Source organism: Puma concolor, chromosome A3 (assembly GCF_028749965.1).
Source record: "Puma concolor isolate L17-30 chromosome A3, mPumCon1.1.hap2, whole genome shotgun sequence".
NCBI classification, from domain to species: Eukaryota; Metazoa; Chordata; class Mammalia; order Carnivora; family Felidae; genus Puma; species Puma concolor.
Genome location: NC_141669.1, coordinates 51444799 through 51464401, shown reverse-complemented (window position 1 = coordinate 51464401; position 19603 = coordinate 51444799). Strand labels below are relative to the sequence as shown.

The 19603-nt window shown below is 43.9% G+C and overlaps 1 protein-coding gene and 1 long non-coding RNA gene across 9 annotated transcripts in view; one reads left to right on the top strand and one right to left on the bottom strand.

Moving 5' to 3' along the window:
- SFXN5 (sideroflexin 5) overlaps nt 1-19603 on the bottom strand; it is a 117391-nt gene that overhangs the window by 64699 nt on the left and 33089 nt on the right. For 6 of the 8 annotated variants that reach the window (XM_086700855.1, XM_025932407.2, XM_086700850.1 and 3 more), the window contains 3 exons: nt 12360-12386; nt 11831-11885; nt 9829-9854 (listed from right to left, as the gene is read on the bottom strand). The exons of the other annotated variants lie outside the window; for them this stretch is intronic. In XM_086700855.1, coding sequence (XP_086556981.1) covers nt 9829-9854; nt 11831-11885; nt 12360-12386 — 108 coding nt within the window. The remainder of the gene's footprint in view (nt 1-9828; nt 9855-11830; nt 11886-12359; nt 12387-19603) is intronic. 8 annotated transcript variants of the gene reach the window in all.
- On the top strand, nt 11015-15071 carry LOC147582437 (uncharacterized). Its single transcript, XR_015249106.1, has 3 exons — nt 11015-11128; nt 11641-11783; nt 14078-15071. It is a non-coding gene; the product is annotated as an uncharacterized LOC147582437 (long non-coding RNA).

Sequence of the window (19603 nt, the reverse complement as noted above, 5' to 3'; positions counted from 1 at the left end):
ACCAAACCAAACTAAAACACCACAAACAAACCAAGGGAAAGAGGGAAAAAGGATATTATAAAAACAAAAGCAGAAATGAATAAATTAGAAGATGAAAATAGAAGAATTGATCAATACATCCAAGAGTTGATTCCCAGACACGAACCTCACAAATCTGGTAATTTTAATAAAGGAGATGAAGGTGATGGCGGGGGGGGGGGGGGGGGAGGGGGGGGACAGAACTCAAAACCCATCCAAGGAAAGATTGTTATATTTTAAAATGTCAATATTTAAAACTTTCCACAACAAAGACACCAAAGAATGAAGAGAAAATAGCTGGAAGAAGAGATCTGCAATGTATATAATTCAAAGGATTAGTACCCAATATATAAAGAACTCTTAAAATTAATTTGGAAAATACAGCCAATGGAAGATTGGACAAAGGATGTGAACAGGTAATTCACAGAAGAGGAAATATAAATGTTAAGTACATAGATGAAAAGAAGCACAAGCTTTTTGGTATTCAGGGAAACAAAAACTAAAACCATAGTGAGATGCTACCTTTCTCCCATCAGGCTGTCATAAAAAAAAATCTAAAAATATAAATACCAATGTTACTAAGGTGTAGTGAAATGTAGCCTTCCTGAAGGGAAATTTGGCAATAGCTATCAAAAATGTAAATGTGTATACCTATTTACACAGCACATTCACTTTCTAGAATGGGCCTTTGAGAAATCTTCATACTTGGGTGAGAAGAATTTCACAAGAATTTTTCACAGTGCTGTTATTTCTTTTTTGTTTGTTTATTTGTTTTAGAAAGAGAGAGAGCAGGTAAGCAGGGGAGGGGGCAGAGGGAGAGAGAGAGAGAGAGAGAGAGAGAGAGAGAGAGAGAATCTCAAGCAGGCTCCATGCTCAGCATGGAGCCCAATGCAGGGCTCAATCCCACAACCCTGGGATCATGAATTGAGCTGAAATCAAGAGTTGGACGTTCAACTGACTGAACTACCCAGGAGCCTCACAGCACTGTTATTTCTAATAGCAAATAATCAGAAACAACCTAAGTCCATCACTGGGGGAGAGAATATTACTCAGGAGGAAAAAACAAATGAATGAATGAATGATGAAGCAGATCTTTATGTAGCCAAATTACTAAATGTAATAAGCTAATTGTAGACAAATAAGTATACTGTTGTATTTTTAGTGGAAAAAATACAAAACAGAAAAGAACGTTTAAATGATGATTCATATATATGCAAATGCCTAGAAAAAAACCTGAAAATTCACATCAAAGTTCTAACAGAGGTTACTTCTAGGAGCAGATTTGGGATTGAGACTTGTCAGAGGAATTTCTACTTTTTTTGCGTTGTTTGAATTCTGAGCTGAGAGAACATATTCATGTATTACTTGTATAACTTTAAAAATATTCTTTAAAAAGTCTTGGTGGTATTTTTGAATTCCAAAGAACATATTCATGTATTACTTGTATAATTTTATAAAATATACAGAGAAGATTTTTTTTAATCCTGAGGATATTTCTGAACTCCAAAGATAAAAAGAAAAAATACCAAAGGATCCTAAGGGGAGTGGGGGAGGTTTACCTACAAAGGAAAAGAGAATCAGGCCAACTATTGTTCATGTATGAGAGAGAAAAAAAATACATTTCCAGATATGCAAGGACTCAAAAAGTATATTGCCCACACACTCTGAATATTATTCACAGACGTGCTCTAGCCAAACATAGAATGCACACACACACACACACACACACACACACACACACACACACACACAAAGCCTAAATAATTGTGAAGTTTCATACAGGTATTAATTAAGCAAAGATTCAAAAATCTGATGAGATTCCAGATTATTTCCAAAATCTTGGCAGGTGTGTATGGGTAAAATGGTAAAGCAGAGAATAGAGGAAAATGGTATGTTAAAAGTCTCTTCCAGGGCACCTGGGTGGCTCAGTCAGTTAAGCATCCAACTTTGGCTCAGCTCAGGATCTCACAGTTCGTGGGTTCGAGCCCCACGACAGGCTCTGTGCTCACAGCTTGGAGCCTAGAGTCTGCTTCAGATTCTGTGTCTTCCTCTCTCCCTTCCCCTCCACTGCTTGCACTCTGTCTCTCTCTCTCTCAAAAATAAATAAACATTTAAAAAAAAAGTCTCTTCCTATGTGGGGAGGGTTAAGGAGGTCGTATTTACTATTCAATTATTAATTGAATAATTTATTATTAATATAGGGTAAATATAATAGGACCACTCTACAAAATATTACAGCTGAATAGTAATTAGAGAAAAGTAGGATGTTTCCCTTCCAAACTACTTAAGAAACCAAAGGACCATTGAAAAGGTCACTCTAGTACAAATCAGGAAAGGAAGTGGAAACAATAGCAAAGCTTAATAAACCAACAACAAACTATTTGATGGCTGAGATAAGTAGTCACAATAACCAGTAGCAGAACAAATATGAATGGGTTCCATTTATTATTAAAATTAAAGACAGTGTTTCTCAAACTGAGTGAAGAAGTAAAACTCAGCTACATTTTGTCAAGAGACATATAATACAAAAAATGCAGAAACAAAATGTCACTCATATAAAGGTGTGGGCAATGATTTACAGAGCAAATAAACAAAACAGGAATAGAAACACTGACATAAGATGAAGTAGAATTCAAGACAATATTCATTGAAACAGGGATACTTTGTGTGTGCATGTGAGAGAGAGAGAGAGAGAAATAGAGAGCTCTGTCACCATGCATCGCTATTACAGTACCATAGACTATATTCCCTATGCTAAATCTTTTATTCCCGTAACTTTTTCATACCATAACTGGAAGCCTGATCTCCCAGTCCCCTTTACCCATTTTGCCCACCTCCCCACCCCCTTCCCTCTGGCTTAACAACAGTTTGTTCTCTGTAATTATAGGTCTGCTTCTGCTTTTTGGTTACTCATTTGTTTTTTTGTTTGTTGTTTTTTTTTTTTTAGATTCCACATATAAGTGAAATCACATGGTATTTGTCTTTCTTTGTCTAACTTATTTCACTTAGCATGATACTTTCTAGGTCTATCCCTGTTGTCACAAATGGCAAGATCTCATCCTTTTTATCAATGAGTAATGTCCCACATATAGATATACCACATCTTCCCTATCCATTCAGGATGGACACTTGAATTGTTTCTATATCTTGGCTATTGTAAATAATGCTGCAATAAACATAGGTGTGCACGTATCTTTTTGAATTAGTGTTTTCATTTTCTTTGGGTAAATACGCAGTAATGGAATCATTGGATCATATGGTATTTCTATTTTTAATTTTTTGAGAACCTTCATGCTGTTTTCTATAGTGGCTGCACCTATTTACATTCCCACCAATAGTGCACAAGGGTTCCTTTCTCTCCACATCTTCACCAACATTTATTATTTCATCTTTTTGGTTTCAGCCATTCTGACAGGGGTAAGGTGATATCTCATTATGTTTTTTAAAATTTTAATGTTTATTTATTTTTGAGAGGGGGAGGGGCAGAGAGAGAGGGAGACACAGAATCTGAAGCAGGCTCCAGGCTCTGAGCTGTCAGCACAGAGCCCAATGCGGGGCTTGAACCCACGAGCTGTGAGATCATGACCTGAGCCGAAGTTGGATGCTTAACTGACTGAGCCACCCAAACGCCCCTCTCATGGTTTTGATTTGCATTTTCCTGATGATACATGATGTTGAGCATCTTTTCAGGTGTCTGTGAGCTACCTGTAGGTCTTCTTTAGAAAAATGTCCATTCAGGGGCACCTGGGTGGCTCGGTCGGTTAAGCGTCCAACTTCGGCTCAGGTTATGATCTCACAGCTCATGAGTTCGAACTCTGCATCGGGCTCTGTGCTGACAGCTCAGAGCCTGGAGCCAGCTTTGGATTCTGTGTCTCCCTCTCTCTCTGCCCCTGCCCTGCTCACACTCTGTCTCTCTCTCTCAAATATAAATAAACATTTTTTAAAAATTAAAGAAGATGTGGTTTATATATACAATGGAATACTACTTGGCAGTGAGAAAGAATGAAATCATGCCATTTGCAGCAATGTAGCTGGAACTGGAAGGTATTATGCTAAGTGAAATAAGTTAGTCAGAGAAAGACTGATATCATATGTTTTCACTCATATGTGGATCTTGAGAAACTTAGCAGAAGACCATGGAGAAAGGGAAGGGGAAAAAATAGTTACAAACAGAGAGGGAGAGAGGCAAACCATAAGAGGCTCTTAAATACAGAGAACAAACTGAGGGTTGATAGGGGGGTGGGGGAGGGGAAAATGGGTGATGGGCATAGAGGAGGGCACTTGTTGGGATGAGCACTGGGTGTTGTATGTAAGCGATAAACCATGGGAATCAACCCCAAAAACCAAGAGCACACTTTACACACTGTATGTCAGCCAATTTGACAATGAATTATATTTTTAAAAAATTAAAAAAATAAAAAATTGTTTTGCTTATTCTAGGTCTTTTGTAATTCTCACATAAATTTTAGGCTAACTAGTAAATTTCTACAGCAAAGATCTTGAGATTTTGATGGGATTGTGTTGAATCTATGGCTCAATTTGGAGAAAATTAACATTTTAACAATATTGACTCTCAATCCACAAACAAGGTATATATCTGACTTTACTGAGGTCTTCCTTCATTTCTCTCAGCAATGCATGTAATTTTCAGCGGAGAAATCTTGTATAACCTCTGAAGCATTTATTCTTGAAGATTTTATATCTTTTATGTCATTGTAAATGATGTATAAGGCTTTTTGCTGCTGGTATATAGAGATATAATTGATTTTTGTATATTGACCTTGTAGCCTGCTACCTTGTTAAGTTTACTTATTAATTCTAGCCACTTTTTGGAAAATTCCTTAGGATTTTGTATGTACACAATCATGTTGTCTTCAAATAAAAGCAGTTTTACTGTTTCCTATCCAAAAAAAAAAAAAAAATGTTGCTATGGTACCTTATAGTTTTAAGTGCTATTGTAAATACTATCTTTTTTTAAACATTATATTCTAGGCGTTTTTTATGGGTCCAAAGGCCTATAATAATGTTGTATATACTGATCTTACATCCAGACATCTTCAAAAATAGTAGTTCTAATAGTTTGCCTATGCTCATGAATGTTCTTGTTTCTTCCTTTCCAATCCTATTACTACTGATTTATTTTGTCATGTGTTACTGTATTTGCTAGTCTTCCAGGAAAATGTTGGATATCAGATACTCTTACCCTGTCCCAGACATTAAGAATTTACCTTCATCTGTTTCATCTTTAAGAATGTTGCTTGCTTTGGGGTTGGGATTTTTTTTTTTTTTTTTTGGATAGACCCTCTATAAATTAACAACGTTCCCTTCTGAATCTAATCTGCTCTTTAAAAAAAAAAGTCATAAATGGACTTATGTTTCATTTTACCAAATCATTTTTCTAAATGTACTGAGATTATCACATTTCTCCTTTAATTTGTTAATGTGATGAACTCTATTAATATATTCCTAATGTTATCATTCTTAGTAAAAATTGGTTATGACATGTCTTAATGCATTGCTGGATTCAATTTGTTATTTCACTTGGACTTCTATTTGTAATTTCATAAGTGATATTAGCCTACAATTTTTCTTTCTTCCATTTACTTCTTTGGTATTGGTCTCAAAGTGCCTCATGAATGAACTGGGAACATTTCTTCTTTTTATCCTCTTTCTTGAGTATAATGAAAATTGAGTTTGGCTATTGTTTTAAGAGTAGTCATCCAGAGGGGCATTTGGGTGGCTCAGTTGGTTAAGGATCCAACTTTGGCTCAGGTCACGATCTCACAGTTTGTGAGTTCAAGTGCCGCATCGGGCTCTGTGCTGACAGCTCAGAGCCTGAAGCCTGCTTCAGATTCTCTGTCTCCCTCTCTCTCTGCCCCTCCCCTGTTTGTGCTCTGTCTCTCTCTCTCAAAAATAAATAAACATTAAAAAAATAAAAATAAAAATAAAGAGTAGTCATCTGGAAGATCATGGGAGTCTAGTGGTTATGTTTTGTTCGTTCTTTGGTGCATTTTTTTTTTTAACATTTATTTATTTTTGAGACAGAGAGAGAGCATGAACAGGGAAGGGTCAGAGAAAGAGGGAGACACAGAATCTGAAACAGGCTCCAGGCTCTGAGCTGTCAGCACAGAGCCCAACGTGGGGCTCGAACCCACGGACCGCGAGATCATGACCTGAGTCGAAGTTGGACGCTTAACCGACTGAGCCACCCAGGCGCCCCTGGTGCATATATTTTAAACAACTGATTTAATTTTTTGTTATTCATAGTCTAGTCATATTCCGTATTTCCTCTTGCTTGGTGGTCTTTCGGAAGCTGTGCTTTCCTAGAAATGTGCCCTTTTCTTCCAGGTCTTCAGATTTATTACCCCATATCATTTAATGCATTCTGATCTTTTAAAGTTCCATTGTATATACAGTTATTGTACTTTTTATTCCTAATATTGTTTATTTGCATCTTCTTTTTTCTTGTTTAGTGTTTCCAGAAATGTCTATTGAATTAGTCCTTACACAGAAGTTAGAAATTTACCCTCAAGGTATATCTCTAACTATATCAAAACAATATGCACAAGATTACCCATTCTGGCATAATTCATCATAGCAATATAGTGGGACGTAGTCTCAATGTCCATTTGAAGGAAATTAGCTGAATAAATTATGCCACTTCCACAAAGTAGACAGTTAGATAGCCATTTAAAAAAAAGAATGATGGGGCACCTGGGTGGCTCAGTTGGTTGAGCGTCCGACTTCAGCTCAGGTCATGATCATGCAGTTTGTGAGTTCAAGCCCCACATCACTGCTGTTGCTGCTGTCAGCAGAGCCCCCTTTGGATCCTCTGTCCCCCTCTCTCTGCCCCTCCCCTCCTTGCACTCTCTCAAAAATAAACAAATGTTAAAAAGAAAAAAAACAGAACAAGGAAGACCTGTATAAACTGATGGGCCATGATTTCTAGAATATGTGATTAAGTGGAAAAAACAACATGCAAAAGAGTATATATAGAATGCTACCTTTTGTATAAGAAAAAATGGGACCTATATTTGTATCTGCTTATTTAGAAAAAGAAATAGGACGGATAAAATTGTTTACCTACACAGGATAGGAAGTGGAACTTTTTAAAAATTTTATTTTAGAGAGAGAGAGAGCACACACAGGGGAGAGGGGCAGAGGGAGAGAGAAAGAGGATCCCAAGCAGGCTCCGTGCTCAGTGCAGAGCCCAATGCAGGGCTCAATCCCATGCCCCTGTGATCATCACCTAAGCCCAAATCAATAGATGCTCAACCAACTGAGCCACCCAGGTGCCCCAGGGAATGGAACGTTTATCATGCCTTTTTATATAGCTTTGACTTATGTTGATATTTTAGATATTAAAAAAAATCAATAAGAACAGAGAAGCAACTAAAACTGAATGCCAACAATAACAAATAAACCTAACTGTATATCACACAAATAACCACACAAAAGAAAAACATTACTTCAAATAACTTTTGACCACAATTCTGTGACTGTACACCCTCAGGAGGATAGAGTCCAAGGACAAAAAGAACTTCAAAGAAATCTTGAACTTCACTTAATACACTTTTGGGGAATACTACTGATATAGCAATTCTGAAATTCTTTCATTTGTGTGCAAGATTTGGTAAGCGAGTACACATATGTTTGTTGGCTTCTCATTCAGGGAGGAGGGGGATATAAATATGAAATGGGAGGAAGGAAGACTTCTGAGATGTTGGATTGGGATTCAAGGTATTGCATAAACTCATCATTTTTAAGAAGTGGTATTTCCTAGCTATGCATGCTAAGAGGGCCTAGAAACAATGAGGCTCCGGCAACAGTGAGCACACCTAAGCATTCAGATGTTGGTTTCTAAATACCATTCTTCTCTGAAGAGAATCAGAGCTGTTTGTAGAAATGCATGATTCCAGGACTGGGGCAGAGACCACAAGATGAGTCTGGAATATCTATACATTGTGCCAAAAAGTACTAAAGTATCAAAGGATAAAGAGGACTTGTCAAATGGACAGAGAAACTGCTTTAAAGGTTTCCTACTGGTCACATTTGGGACAATCTGCATATGAAAATGAATAATGACAGAAGTAAATTGTTATCAACCAAATACAAAAAATACACCCACCATACTTACTGATAATTTAAAAAACATTAAAAGGGAAAGGCAGATGGGAAAACGCTTTTTTACAGAAGGGGGGTCTGCAAATACACAGAGAAGGAATGAGACCTATGAGATATATAGGAAACTTTCAGACTAAGCCATGACTCTGTTCCCAGTCAGGTTTTCACTCATAGATATACTATCTGTTGGTCATTCTTACCTTTTTTCAGTTTTAGGCTAATACGAAGAAAGCCACTATAAACATTTGTGTACAGAAATTTGTGGGGACATATGTCTTCATTTCTCTTGGAGGAAACGCCAACAAGTACGGTTACTGACTCACATCATATGTAATGTATGTTCAGTTTCCAAGAAACCACAATACCATCTCACACATACCCCTGCCCTGGTCCCGATCCCAGCTCTAGGATTACACGCTGCATTTCATTGCTATCTCTTTAACACTGTAGGTATAATCCAGGAGAAGTGAGGGAAAATACCCTCTAAAAGACTTGTACAAAGCACCACTGTTTGTTGTTCACTCCAAACCCCAGTATTGTCACCAGGACATGCTACTTACAGGGGAGTTTTCCCAAAAAGCTTAGGAAGTCAGAAAATAAGGAGGATGGATAAGTAAATTTTGATATAGTTCTAACAATGCGATATGACACAGAAAGCAATGAAAAAAGAACAAATAAATACTACATACACCAATATGGGTGAGTCAATATGGATGTCCGTATAGTATGGATGAGTCCCACAGATAATTTTGAAGGAAAGAAGACAGACCAAAAAAAGTACATCCTGGTGATATCCTTTATATAAAATTCAGTAATAGGCAAAATTGGAATATAGTAAAGGAAGTCAGAAAAGTGATTCCCTGTGGGGGTAGTGACTGAGGGGTACACGAGAGGTTCCTGAGAGGCTGCTAGGCTCTGAATCTAAGTGCAGGTTACTTGGATGTACTTGCTTTGTGAAAACGTACCACACTGTACATTTATGATGAATGCACCCTTCTATACATGTGTCATATATATATATATATATTTTTTTTTTTAAAGGGCAAACTTAACCTTAATTCCAAAACAAAACAAAAAGAATACTGAATCCTTTATGAGTTAATTTTAATTTTTTTTAACATTTATTTATTTTTGAGAGACAGAGCGTGAGCAGGGCAGGGGCCGAGAGAGAGCGAGACACAGGATCCGAAGCAGGCTCCAGGCTCGGAGTGTCGGCACAGAGCCCAATGTGAGGCTCGAACCCACGAACCGTGAGATCATGACCTGAGCCAAAGTCAGATACTTAACCTACTGAGCCACCCAAGCACCCCTCTGAGTTAATTTTAAACTTTGGGTTTCAGCAGGCATGCTTATCCTCTGACTTCCTAAGCTTTTTGGGAAAAGTCTTTTTAAGGAGCATGTCCTAGTGGCAATACTCAGCATGGGAATGTGCAGGGACAAATGCACTTGGAGGCTCTGTCTTAGGTGCACGTTGGCACACTTTTGTGGAAAGAAGTTAGACAATACACACCAAGAGATTTAAAAAGACATGCATGCTACTTTACCTGCTAATTCCCCTCCAGGAATGAATCTTAAATCAACATCTCAAATATTTATGATATTACTCTATCACATAACTCTATTACGATATAGAGTTATACATTAACACTTTTTTAGAAAAGAAAACCCTTTGAAGGCAGTACTTACAATTGGCGTCCCAAAAGGAATGTAACCTGAGAGGGGAGAGGAAAGGGTCAGGTCTTACAGTCCCACCCCATCCCACTCCACCCCTCAACAGAGGCACCGGAAGAGACCTCTAGACTTGGTCTTGGCAATGGTCCTGATGAGGGAGCTCAGGTCAGCGAGGCAGAAGGCACCTCTAGCCCCCAGGCCTTTTCCCGGCTCAGCCCTCCCCAGGATAGAGGGCTCCCCCGTGTCCCCCAGCCACCCTCTCTCTGTTCCCCTTTGGCCAGATACTTCTCACTCCAAAACTCAGAAGCCCTCTGCTGAGGGCAGGGCTGCCCACCGCTGGTAACACCATGCACTTGGTGCTACAGTTGGTGTTCCTTCCATGATTTCCTCCAGGAGGCACCGTGTCCCCTGCCCACGCCCACTACACACAGCACGCTGCCTTCAAAGGCCCCAGAATGTCCTCCTTCTTCTCTCAGCTTACCTTTCTAGCACACAGCCTTACTTCAGTTCTGAAAGGGGAACTCTCCACACACTTGAGATGTGTACCTCTAAGTGCCAGGGGTACTCTTTAAATCTCTCCTACCCTGCCTAAACATCCTCAGTAGAGCAGGCCCCAGGCACTGTCTCCTCACCGCTCGCTTCCCTGGACTATCGGAGGCCCCGTCTGCTGCCCTCCACCTCCCACTGTCAGTGGGCGGCCCTGTGTCCCTGGCCTCTAGCTTATGGCAGGCAGTCAGCTGGCGGGCTGGACAGCAGAGAACCACACTTATCTGGGTTATCTAAAGCAAAGGTTCGCATCCTGACTGTGCATAATTGCGCTTGCACATGAACCATCACTCTACTGCCCGCATTCCTCTGGAGATGGGCCCCAGGTTTGACTGGAGAATTACAAGAGGATCCAGGCCCCAGGTGAGAGCGTGCTGTGGCCCGGTGCACCTACAGCCGTAGCTGCAAGATGCTCGGCCAGAGGCCTTTGCTACCTGGGAGTTCCTCACAGCCAAGCAAGGAGGGTCCGTGGGCACGCAATGCCTCAGCACGATGAGGTCACGTGGTTGTTTGTTCTCTCACTCACATGAGGTCAGGCTGTCTGGGGGTGGGGATCTTGACTGACTCAGCTGAGAACACCTCTTGATAGAGACTCTTTCTCCAGCCACCTGAGGACTTCTCAAGGCAGCAGCCAACAGCCCTCCCACCCACCCTGCAAGAGTGCCCCAGTGCACTGAGAAATGCCACGCAGTAGGCATCAACACTCTGGTGGGAGTCTGACCTCTGCTGTGTGACTCTGGACAGGGCCTGTGGCCTCTCGGAACTACAGGTAGGACAAACACGCTAGGCCAGGCCCCGTGCGTGCAAGTGTTTTCTGGGCTACTAAGCTCATGCACAAAGAGCTTCCCTCTAGTGACCACTGGGCAGGGACTTCCTGGGGGCAGGGACTTCCTGGGGGCAGGGGTCTTATGTCCACTTTCCCACCCCAGCCCCTCTACCACTGGTCTCCACAGAATGGGAATCCACCCTCCCTGTGTGCACAGTAGTGCTAATGCAGTTCATGCATTCTGGAGTACAGGTTAATAGCAGGATCGGACACCAGGGAGTTAGCCTGGGGATTAAGTGCCTTTAAGGGAGCGTGGTTTGCAAGGAAAGAGCACAGTATACACAGGTAGGTGAGAGAGAAGATAGGGCTTGCCGGAAGCAGGTATCATCCCTGAGGCTGCTGCTGTAGGTGGGTGGTGTATAACAGGAAAAGGAGCCCCAGATTCACCTGTGGAGGCCTCCACTGCACCCCAACTGCTCAGGAAGAAAAGGCAGGCAGGCACATTTTTTTTAAAGCCCCACAGGTGATTCTAAGGCCTGGCCAGAGACGTGTATGGTCGAGCCAAGGTGAATACGGAGGTGCAAACTGGCCGTGTGTGTAACGGGTTCTGCCCCTCCTCAGGTTGGTGCATCCGGATGCTTCTGCAGCTGTGACCGTGGTAAGCGCCCGAGGCCAGGCAGATTCAGGAGGGTCCCAGGGGCTTACCTGACATTCTAAAGGGCATGAAGATCTTCTCATTGGTATCTGGGTGTAGAATAGCCTGGCAAGAGCAGGGAACAGAGCACAGGGTGACTGTGGGGAGGAAGAGGAGGGAGGGAAAGGAGAGCTCCCCCCGGGAGGACTGGAAGGCCAGTCCTTTCTCACCATTCAAGGCAAGAGAAACAAAACACAGGCAGCAAACAGGACTTTTCCTGATTAATGCTCAAAGCTGAATGCAGGTGATTGGGACTGGGTCCTCTGTCCCCTGTGCCTAGTACTTAGTGGGCATGGAAGAAGGATTTTGTAGAGGAGCCCACAGGGAAGGAGCTCAGGGGCCCAGGAGAAGGCAAGGGGCCTGAGCGCTGGCATTCAGAAACTCAGGCCCTGGGTGTTGGGAAAGAAGGGACGGCAGGGCAGCACGTGGCAAATGGGAGGGGCAAGGCTGAGCAGCACAGCCATGATTCCCCAGGACAGCGCAGGGCAAGGTCGAGGAGAGCAGAGAGGAGGGAAGGAAATGAATCCAAAATTGAATTACCTGCTTGATTTTCTGTGCACTCCAGAGCTGCAAGGAAGGAAGGGAGAGAAAAAAGGAAAAGGAAATAAAGGACAAAAATTCAAAGCACATATCAATTTAAAGTCTCAAAGCCCCATATTTTAACCAAGAGATCCAGTTCGGAGGGCCTGAGAAGCTCAGGCTGTCCTGACGCCCCCAGGACTGGCAGCATCCCTGGGGCTGTGGCATCAGGGAGCCCAGAACAGCAGAGCTCGGGTCTCTCATGCAGATCATTTCAACCAAGGGTCCTCTGCTCTGGCTGCGCTGTAAAATTACTTGAAAAATTCTTCCAGCAATTCTCTAGTTGATTCTAAGGTATGGCCAGGTATGAAGTCCCGATTTCAATGAAGTTACTTTAACTGCCTCCCAGAATCACTAGAGGCAGCATAACACAGATTTTTCAAGGCTGGACAGACTGCCTGGATGCCTGGCTTTGCCACTTCTTCCGCTGAACCTCCATTTCCTCATCTGTAGAATGCGGATAATAGCTCTGCCTCCAACATTGTTAAAGAGGAATAGGAAAAGTGACTGACGCAGCGCTGGACACACAGGAAGGGCTTTATTGCTGCCGACTGCTGTGGGCATTATTTTCCTATTGTTGCTGTTATTATAACAAGGTTATAAAGAGAAGTTGCTTTCAGATGAGCGGTGAGGTCTCTCCAGCACAGCACAGGAGACAGGCTGGAGGGACAGAACAATTGCCAGTTCCTTCAAATGACACAAATGCTGTATTTCATTGAATCTAAGACATCACTGACCCTAAGATACACTAGCATGTCCCACTAAGAAATAAAAGTATAACATAATGCCAAGACCTCTATCAATTAACAGACTCATCCCATTTGAGAGATGTTAAAATGTGATAAGATAAACCTTTCAAAAAGAAATCAAGCAAACGTAGTCAAAATTTATGGGCAAACCAAAGGCGGGGCATTTTTAAAGGAGCAAGAAGGTATGGGGTGAGAGGGAGGAGGTGGCCAGCAGTTGATTTGAGTTTTACAAGAGAACGCTTCAGTTATGCTTCATTTATGTAGCAGCATTGTCATCTGGAATATAAATTAAACTGCAGAAGGCTACTGGGTAGCAGAAACAGAAGCGTAAGATTGATATATTAAAGTTTATGCATTTTACTCACAGCAGAGTCCCTCAAGCCTTAATTCACAGCCTAATTATCCTTATTTTAGATACATTTCAAACATATTTGATTGTCTGCTATTCCAGACTCTCAAAGATTAGAAGTGGTAGATTTTTTTTTTAATAATTAGGGATAAAGGGGACTGAAGAGAGAAAAACTAAATGCAAAATCACTGTTGGCCAAAGAAGGTGAGTCAGTGCATAACAGCAAAGAGGTAAAAAAAAAAAAAGTGATAAAAGGCAGATCCTCTATTGCTCAGAAAGTGCCTTCATACAGTGTGCCTCCAGTCCCAGCACCAGCTCTGGTGCAACCCCAGGCCCTGTGCTCAGATTCCTGACACCCCATACTCCCCACCCAGGATCAGAATCTTCCATTTCTAGGTCCAGCTTCTTAGAGGCAAGGGCATGCCTGCTGCTGTCCTCCAGTATCTCCCACAGTGCTGGGCACACAGCAAACCTAAAGCTATTCTAAATTAAAATTCCATTCTAATCTATTCTATCCTATTCTTTTTTTTTTAATTCTTTTTTTTTTAATTTTTCTTAATGTTTATTTATTTTTGAGACAGAGAGAGGCAGAGCATGAATGGGGGAGGGGCAGAGAGAGAGGAAGACACAGAATCCAAAGCAGGCTCCAGGCTCCAAGCTGTCAGCAAGGAGCCCGAGGCAGGGCTTGAACTCACGGACCATGAGATCATGACCTGAGCCGAAGTCGGAAGCTCAACCAACTGAGCCACCCAGGCGCCCCTTTCTATCCTATTCTAAATGTTTATTTCTTGGAGAGAGAGCATGAGCTTGAGAGAGGGAGACAAAGGATCTGAAGCAGGCTCTTCACCGCTAGCACAGAACCCTACATGGGGCTCAAACCCATGAACCAGGAGATTATGACCCAAGCCGAAGCTGGATGCCTAACTGACTGAGCCACCCAGGTGCTCCAAAATTTTATTTAAAAAAAAAAAAAAGTGCAAGATCTCTTTATATAACTCTTATAAAAAGAAAAGAAAAGAAAAAATTCCCCACGATTCTGATGAACAGCTGGGGTGGAAAACACTGGTCTAAGACATCAAACGACAGTACAAAGAACAGGTATTAGAACTGTGTTCAAATCACTTGCTGGATGTGTGATTACTCTGCCTGTGTGCCTCAGTTTCTCCATCAGTGAAATGGGTTGTTGTAAGAGTAGGGCAGAACTGTGCTGGATGCTCCCAGCAGTTTGCATTTCCCTTTGGGCACACAGCGAAGCCTGTGTTTCTAGCTTCCCTCACGGGCAGGTGGGCTCATGTGATGGGGTGCTGGCTAATGAACTATGGGTGGAAGTGACATTCACCACGCCTCCACCAGGCCTGGCCCCGCAACCTCCCGCAGAGGATCCAGTGGAGGCTGGTGGCAGCAAAGCCACGAGGCAGAGGAGGCCAGGCCCTGGACAATGGCATGTGCCCTGTTCCCCAGCAGCACTGGACTCTGACATGAGAGAGAAATAGACCTTTGTGCGTAAGTCCCTGAAATCTGGGGTTGTTTGTTCTGGTGCTTGGCTCACCCTGACTAAACAGAGGTCTCAATGAGGTGTACATACCTAAAATACTCACTCAGCCCCTGGAACGTGCTCAATGAATGCCTAAAGTAGAGGAGAAGTCATTCAAATGAGCAATCTATTTTTAAGGGACTTAATTATTTTTCAAAGTAACTTCATCTCGATTGTCTTTATTCCTACAACATGCCTGTGAGGTAGGTAGATTATTTTCAGACAAAGCAACTCGTCTCAGAGAGAATAAGTGACTCAGCCAGGGTCCTCCGGGTTGGTGGCAGGATGGAGATGGGCCCCCGGGCCTACCTGGCCTCTCGACTCATGTTCTCCTGCTCTCCAGGAGTCTCTGGAGCAGATTGCTGCCTGGTGTGGCCAGGGTGACTGCCGTGCCTGAGGCACGAGAAGAGGAGGAGAGTCAGCTGACATCATCCTGGGGTCCCCGAACCTCCTCCTTGCAGCCCGGTGGCTGATGCCCCTCGCCAGCACCTGTCGCTCCCCTCCCGCAGAAGTCCAGCTGCGCAGCCCAGTGCTTGTAACCCACGGCCACGGCCATGTCCCTCAGGTGCAAGGACTGCCTCCTCTGCCTCACCCAGGAGCGGGGGCGTCAGCGGCAAGGCCAGGGACCCAGCGCACACAGACATATTCCCCACCCTGCAATGACACCACCATACCACGCAGGCCAGTGCCACAGATAAGAGGCGATAACAAAGCCTCACACATAATTCCATGCTTCCCCGCTGGGCTGAGCACCTTCCCTCCCTTTAATTATTTGATTCTCACTCAGAAACCTGCTCACAGCCCAAGTGAGGAAGCCAAAGCTCAGAGCCACCTCCAGGTCTCAGAGGCAGAGCTCAGATTTGTCCCTCCATTCATCCTCACTCATTCATTCATATTTAGTGAACAAGTGCTAGGAGTCTGACACCCTTCTGAGGGCTTTGTACGTATTAACTAATGTAATCTCCTCAATAGCCCCTTGGGGCAGGGACTAGTACATTCCCCACTTTATAGATGTGCAAATGGAGGCACAGACAGGTTATGGGACTTGCCCAAAGTCTTACAGCAGCACTGGGATTTGAACCCAACTAGTCTGGTTCCAAAGTCTCCAGTCTTAACCACCACATGCACCTGTTCCTAAATGTTAGCACACTGACGTTCACTGTTCTCTCCCTTTAGGCATCTATATATTTCGGAGATCTTTCCATGTCACCACCACTCTTCCTAACAGAAACCTTGGATGCATATATTGTAAACCGTACCCTATAAGTGGACTTTTAGGCTATTTTCCATCTTTTTTTATTGTGGAAAAATATACATAACCTAAAAATTTACCATTTTAACCACTTTTAAGTGGCAGGTCAGTGGCATTAAGCACATTCACATTGTTATGTGGACATCACCACCATCCACCTCCAGAACCTTTTCATCCTCCCCAACTGAAACTCTGTACCCAGTAGATCCTTTTTTAAAAATGTTTACTTTAGGGGCACCTGGATAGCTTAGTTGGTTAAGCGTCCGACTTCAGCTCAGGTCATGATCTCACGGTCCGTGAGTTTGAGTCCCGCATCGGGCTCTGTGCCGACAGCTCAGAGCCTGGAACCTGCTTCAGATTCTGTGTCCCCCCTCTCTCTCTGCCCCTTCCCTGTTCATACTCTGTCTTGCTCCGTCTCTCAAAAAAAAATAAATGTGGAAAAAAATTTTTAATGTTTATTTTAAATGGGGAGCCTCTGGCATCTTCTCATCAGCCTGTGAAGTAACTACACTTTAACCTGCGAATTCCTCAACCTTTAACCTATAAAATCCTTAATATGACTTGTCTTCTCTGGGCTCAGCCCATCTCACTCCATGCCTCTGGCGGAACATAAAAGGGTGCGGCCCCAGTCGCACCCTTGGAACTCATGTGGACGTGAGACTTTGGACCTTGCTTGATTTCTCAGCTTGGGCAATGAGGACAGAGCGGGGGTGGGGGAAGCAGTCTGGGCAAGAGGTTGCTGGAACAATGCAGAAGTTTGCTGATTTCAGAAATGGCCAGTGTCTCAGCCGAGCTGCCATAAGAACCTATTAGAACCCCGTGTAGAGGCCAAGGGAAGGGGCAGAGGGTGGGCCTCAGAAGGAGAAGCCTTGCCTTTTGGGTGTGGAGCAGGGCATACCCCAGCACCCAAAACCCAGATGAAGGGAGCAACCGCCCCCAGTCTGGCTCACTCCCCTTCCCCTCTGCCTCCTTCCAAGCTGCTTCTCCAAACCTCTAAAGGCAGCAAAGACAGAGCCTATTTAAAACAACCTCCAGAAGGTAATTAAACAGAGCCCGAAGGGGATCCTTCTGTAAAGCAAAGGATGCCTCCATAAAACAAACAAAAAAACTTCCTAATTTATCACTTGGGCCAATCCCATTATTCCTTACCATTAATTTTGTTGCCATGGTTACTCCCAGGTAATATGTACGTATGCAAGTCTATGTGGGGTAAAGGTACCCCCCCTCAATCCTACAGATTCATAAAAGGAGAAAAACATCCCCCTGGTAGTTTAGCAGCAGTAACTTCTTCTGTATACGTGCAGCTTCTCGAAGAGGACACACCTTGGAATCAAACCCTGGTCTACTCCAGATCTCCCGCTTGCTGGCCATGTGATTTGAGGCAATTTACTTAATCTTTTTGCACTTCCACGTCCTCTTTTGCGATATGGGGATATGAATAGTTACTTTCAAGGTTATTGTGAAAATTAAAGAAAATTCATTTATTCAGCAAATATTTACTGAGCACCTACTATGTGTCAGCCACAGACAGCTCTGGCATTAAGAACACATCAATAAAAGGGGCGCCTGGGTGGCGCAGTCGGTTAAGCGTCCGACTTCAGCCAGGTCATGATCTCGCGGTCCGTGAGTTCGAGCCCCGTGTCAGGCTCTGGGCTGATGGCTCGGAGCCTGGAGCCTGTTTCCGATTCTGTGTCTCCCTCTCTCTCTGCCCCTCCCCCGTTCATGCTCTGTCTCTCTCTGTCCCAAAAATAAATAAACGTTGAAAAAAAAAATTTTTAAAGAACACATCAATGAAAAAAATACTGAAAATCTCTGCTTTCATGAAGCTTATATGCAGTGGGGATGGAGGGCACAGCAGTACAAGGTGGGCAGGGTCATTTTCTTTCTTTCTTTTTTTTTTTTTAAGTGGGTTCCACGCGCAGCGTGGAGCCCAGTGTGAAGCTTGAACTCATGATCCTGAGATCAAGACCTGAGCTGAGATCCAGAGTCAGATGCTCAACACACTGAGCCACCTAGGTGCCCTGGGGTCACTTACATTCAGGTGACATGGGAGGAAATACTTGAAGGAGGGAGTAAGTCATGCAGATATCTAGTGGGAGATTGTTCTGGCAGCCAGAACAGCCAGAGCAAAGGCCCTGAGGCAGAAGTGGGCCTGCCCAGCGCGTGTGAGGGACAGCAAAGGAGGCCAGCGTGACTGGAGTGGACTGAATAAGGGGAGACTACTGGGAGACAAGATCACAGAAGGAAGGGGGCTTTGCAGGCTGTGCTAAATACTATGGCTTTTACTCTGAGTGGAAAGCAGGGACACAACACAGTTTGTAGAGAAGTGGTTCTCACCGGGGGGCGGGGGGGGTGTGATTTTGCATCCGGGGTACATTTGGCAATGTTTGGTTGTCATGACTTGGGAGGGGGGCTACTGGCATCTAGCTGGTAGAAGCCAGGGATACTGCTAAAAATCCTACGGTGCACAGAACAGCCCCTACAACAAAGAATTATGTGGCCCCAGATGCCAATAGCACTGAGGCTGAGAAACTCTGGAACCAAGGAACAAGTGAAATAATGTAGGTGCTCACAGATTACTCTGCGTGCTGTGATGGGAATGGACAGAGGGGCCCAGGTAGAATAGGGGGACCCCCCAGGAGCCCACCGCAGCGACCCAGCCCAGAGATGCACCTACAGCGCCCAGCACCACACCTAGCACATCCTGCAAATGCTTCAGCTAGGATTGGCCACTTGCCTGTCCTGCGCTAATGGTAAGGCACAAACCGTGGCCAGCCTACAGGGGTGGGCTCCTGACCAGGAGTCAGAGGCTAGGGGTCCTGAAAGCTCTGGTAAGGAAGGGGAGGTGTCAGCCAAGCCTTCCCTTCAGCCACCTTCTGGCAAACCTGCTGACACCCAGAGAAGATTTTGGGTGCAAGTATTTTTAACTCTCTCATATTTTCTCTGCTATTTTCAGCAAAGCCCAAACACAGCTGACCCCATTTCCACACTGCCAGAGGAGGAGACTTGCAGGATCTCTTACACCAGCTGCCCTTTCTCCTTGGCAGGTTGCAGGCAGAATCCACCCTTTTGTGGGGCCTCTGGGCAACCAGTAGGTTATGCTGGGTGCAGAGTAGGCAATTAACAAGGTGAGCTGGTCCCCAGGCCCTGGGGGATGTGGAATGATGGGCAAGAGCAGCCCACAGGGGCTCCCAGAGACCTGCTCGCCTTACGCCTGCCCACTCCAGTAGCTTCCAGGCTGGTTTCCCTAAGGGCACTTACCCTCCCCCTGGCACTCGGACTGATGCTACCACAGTGCACATTCAGGCTACTCCCTTGCTC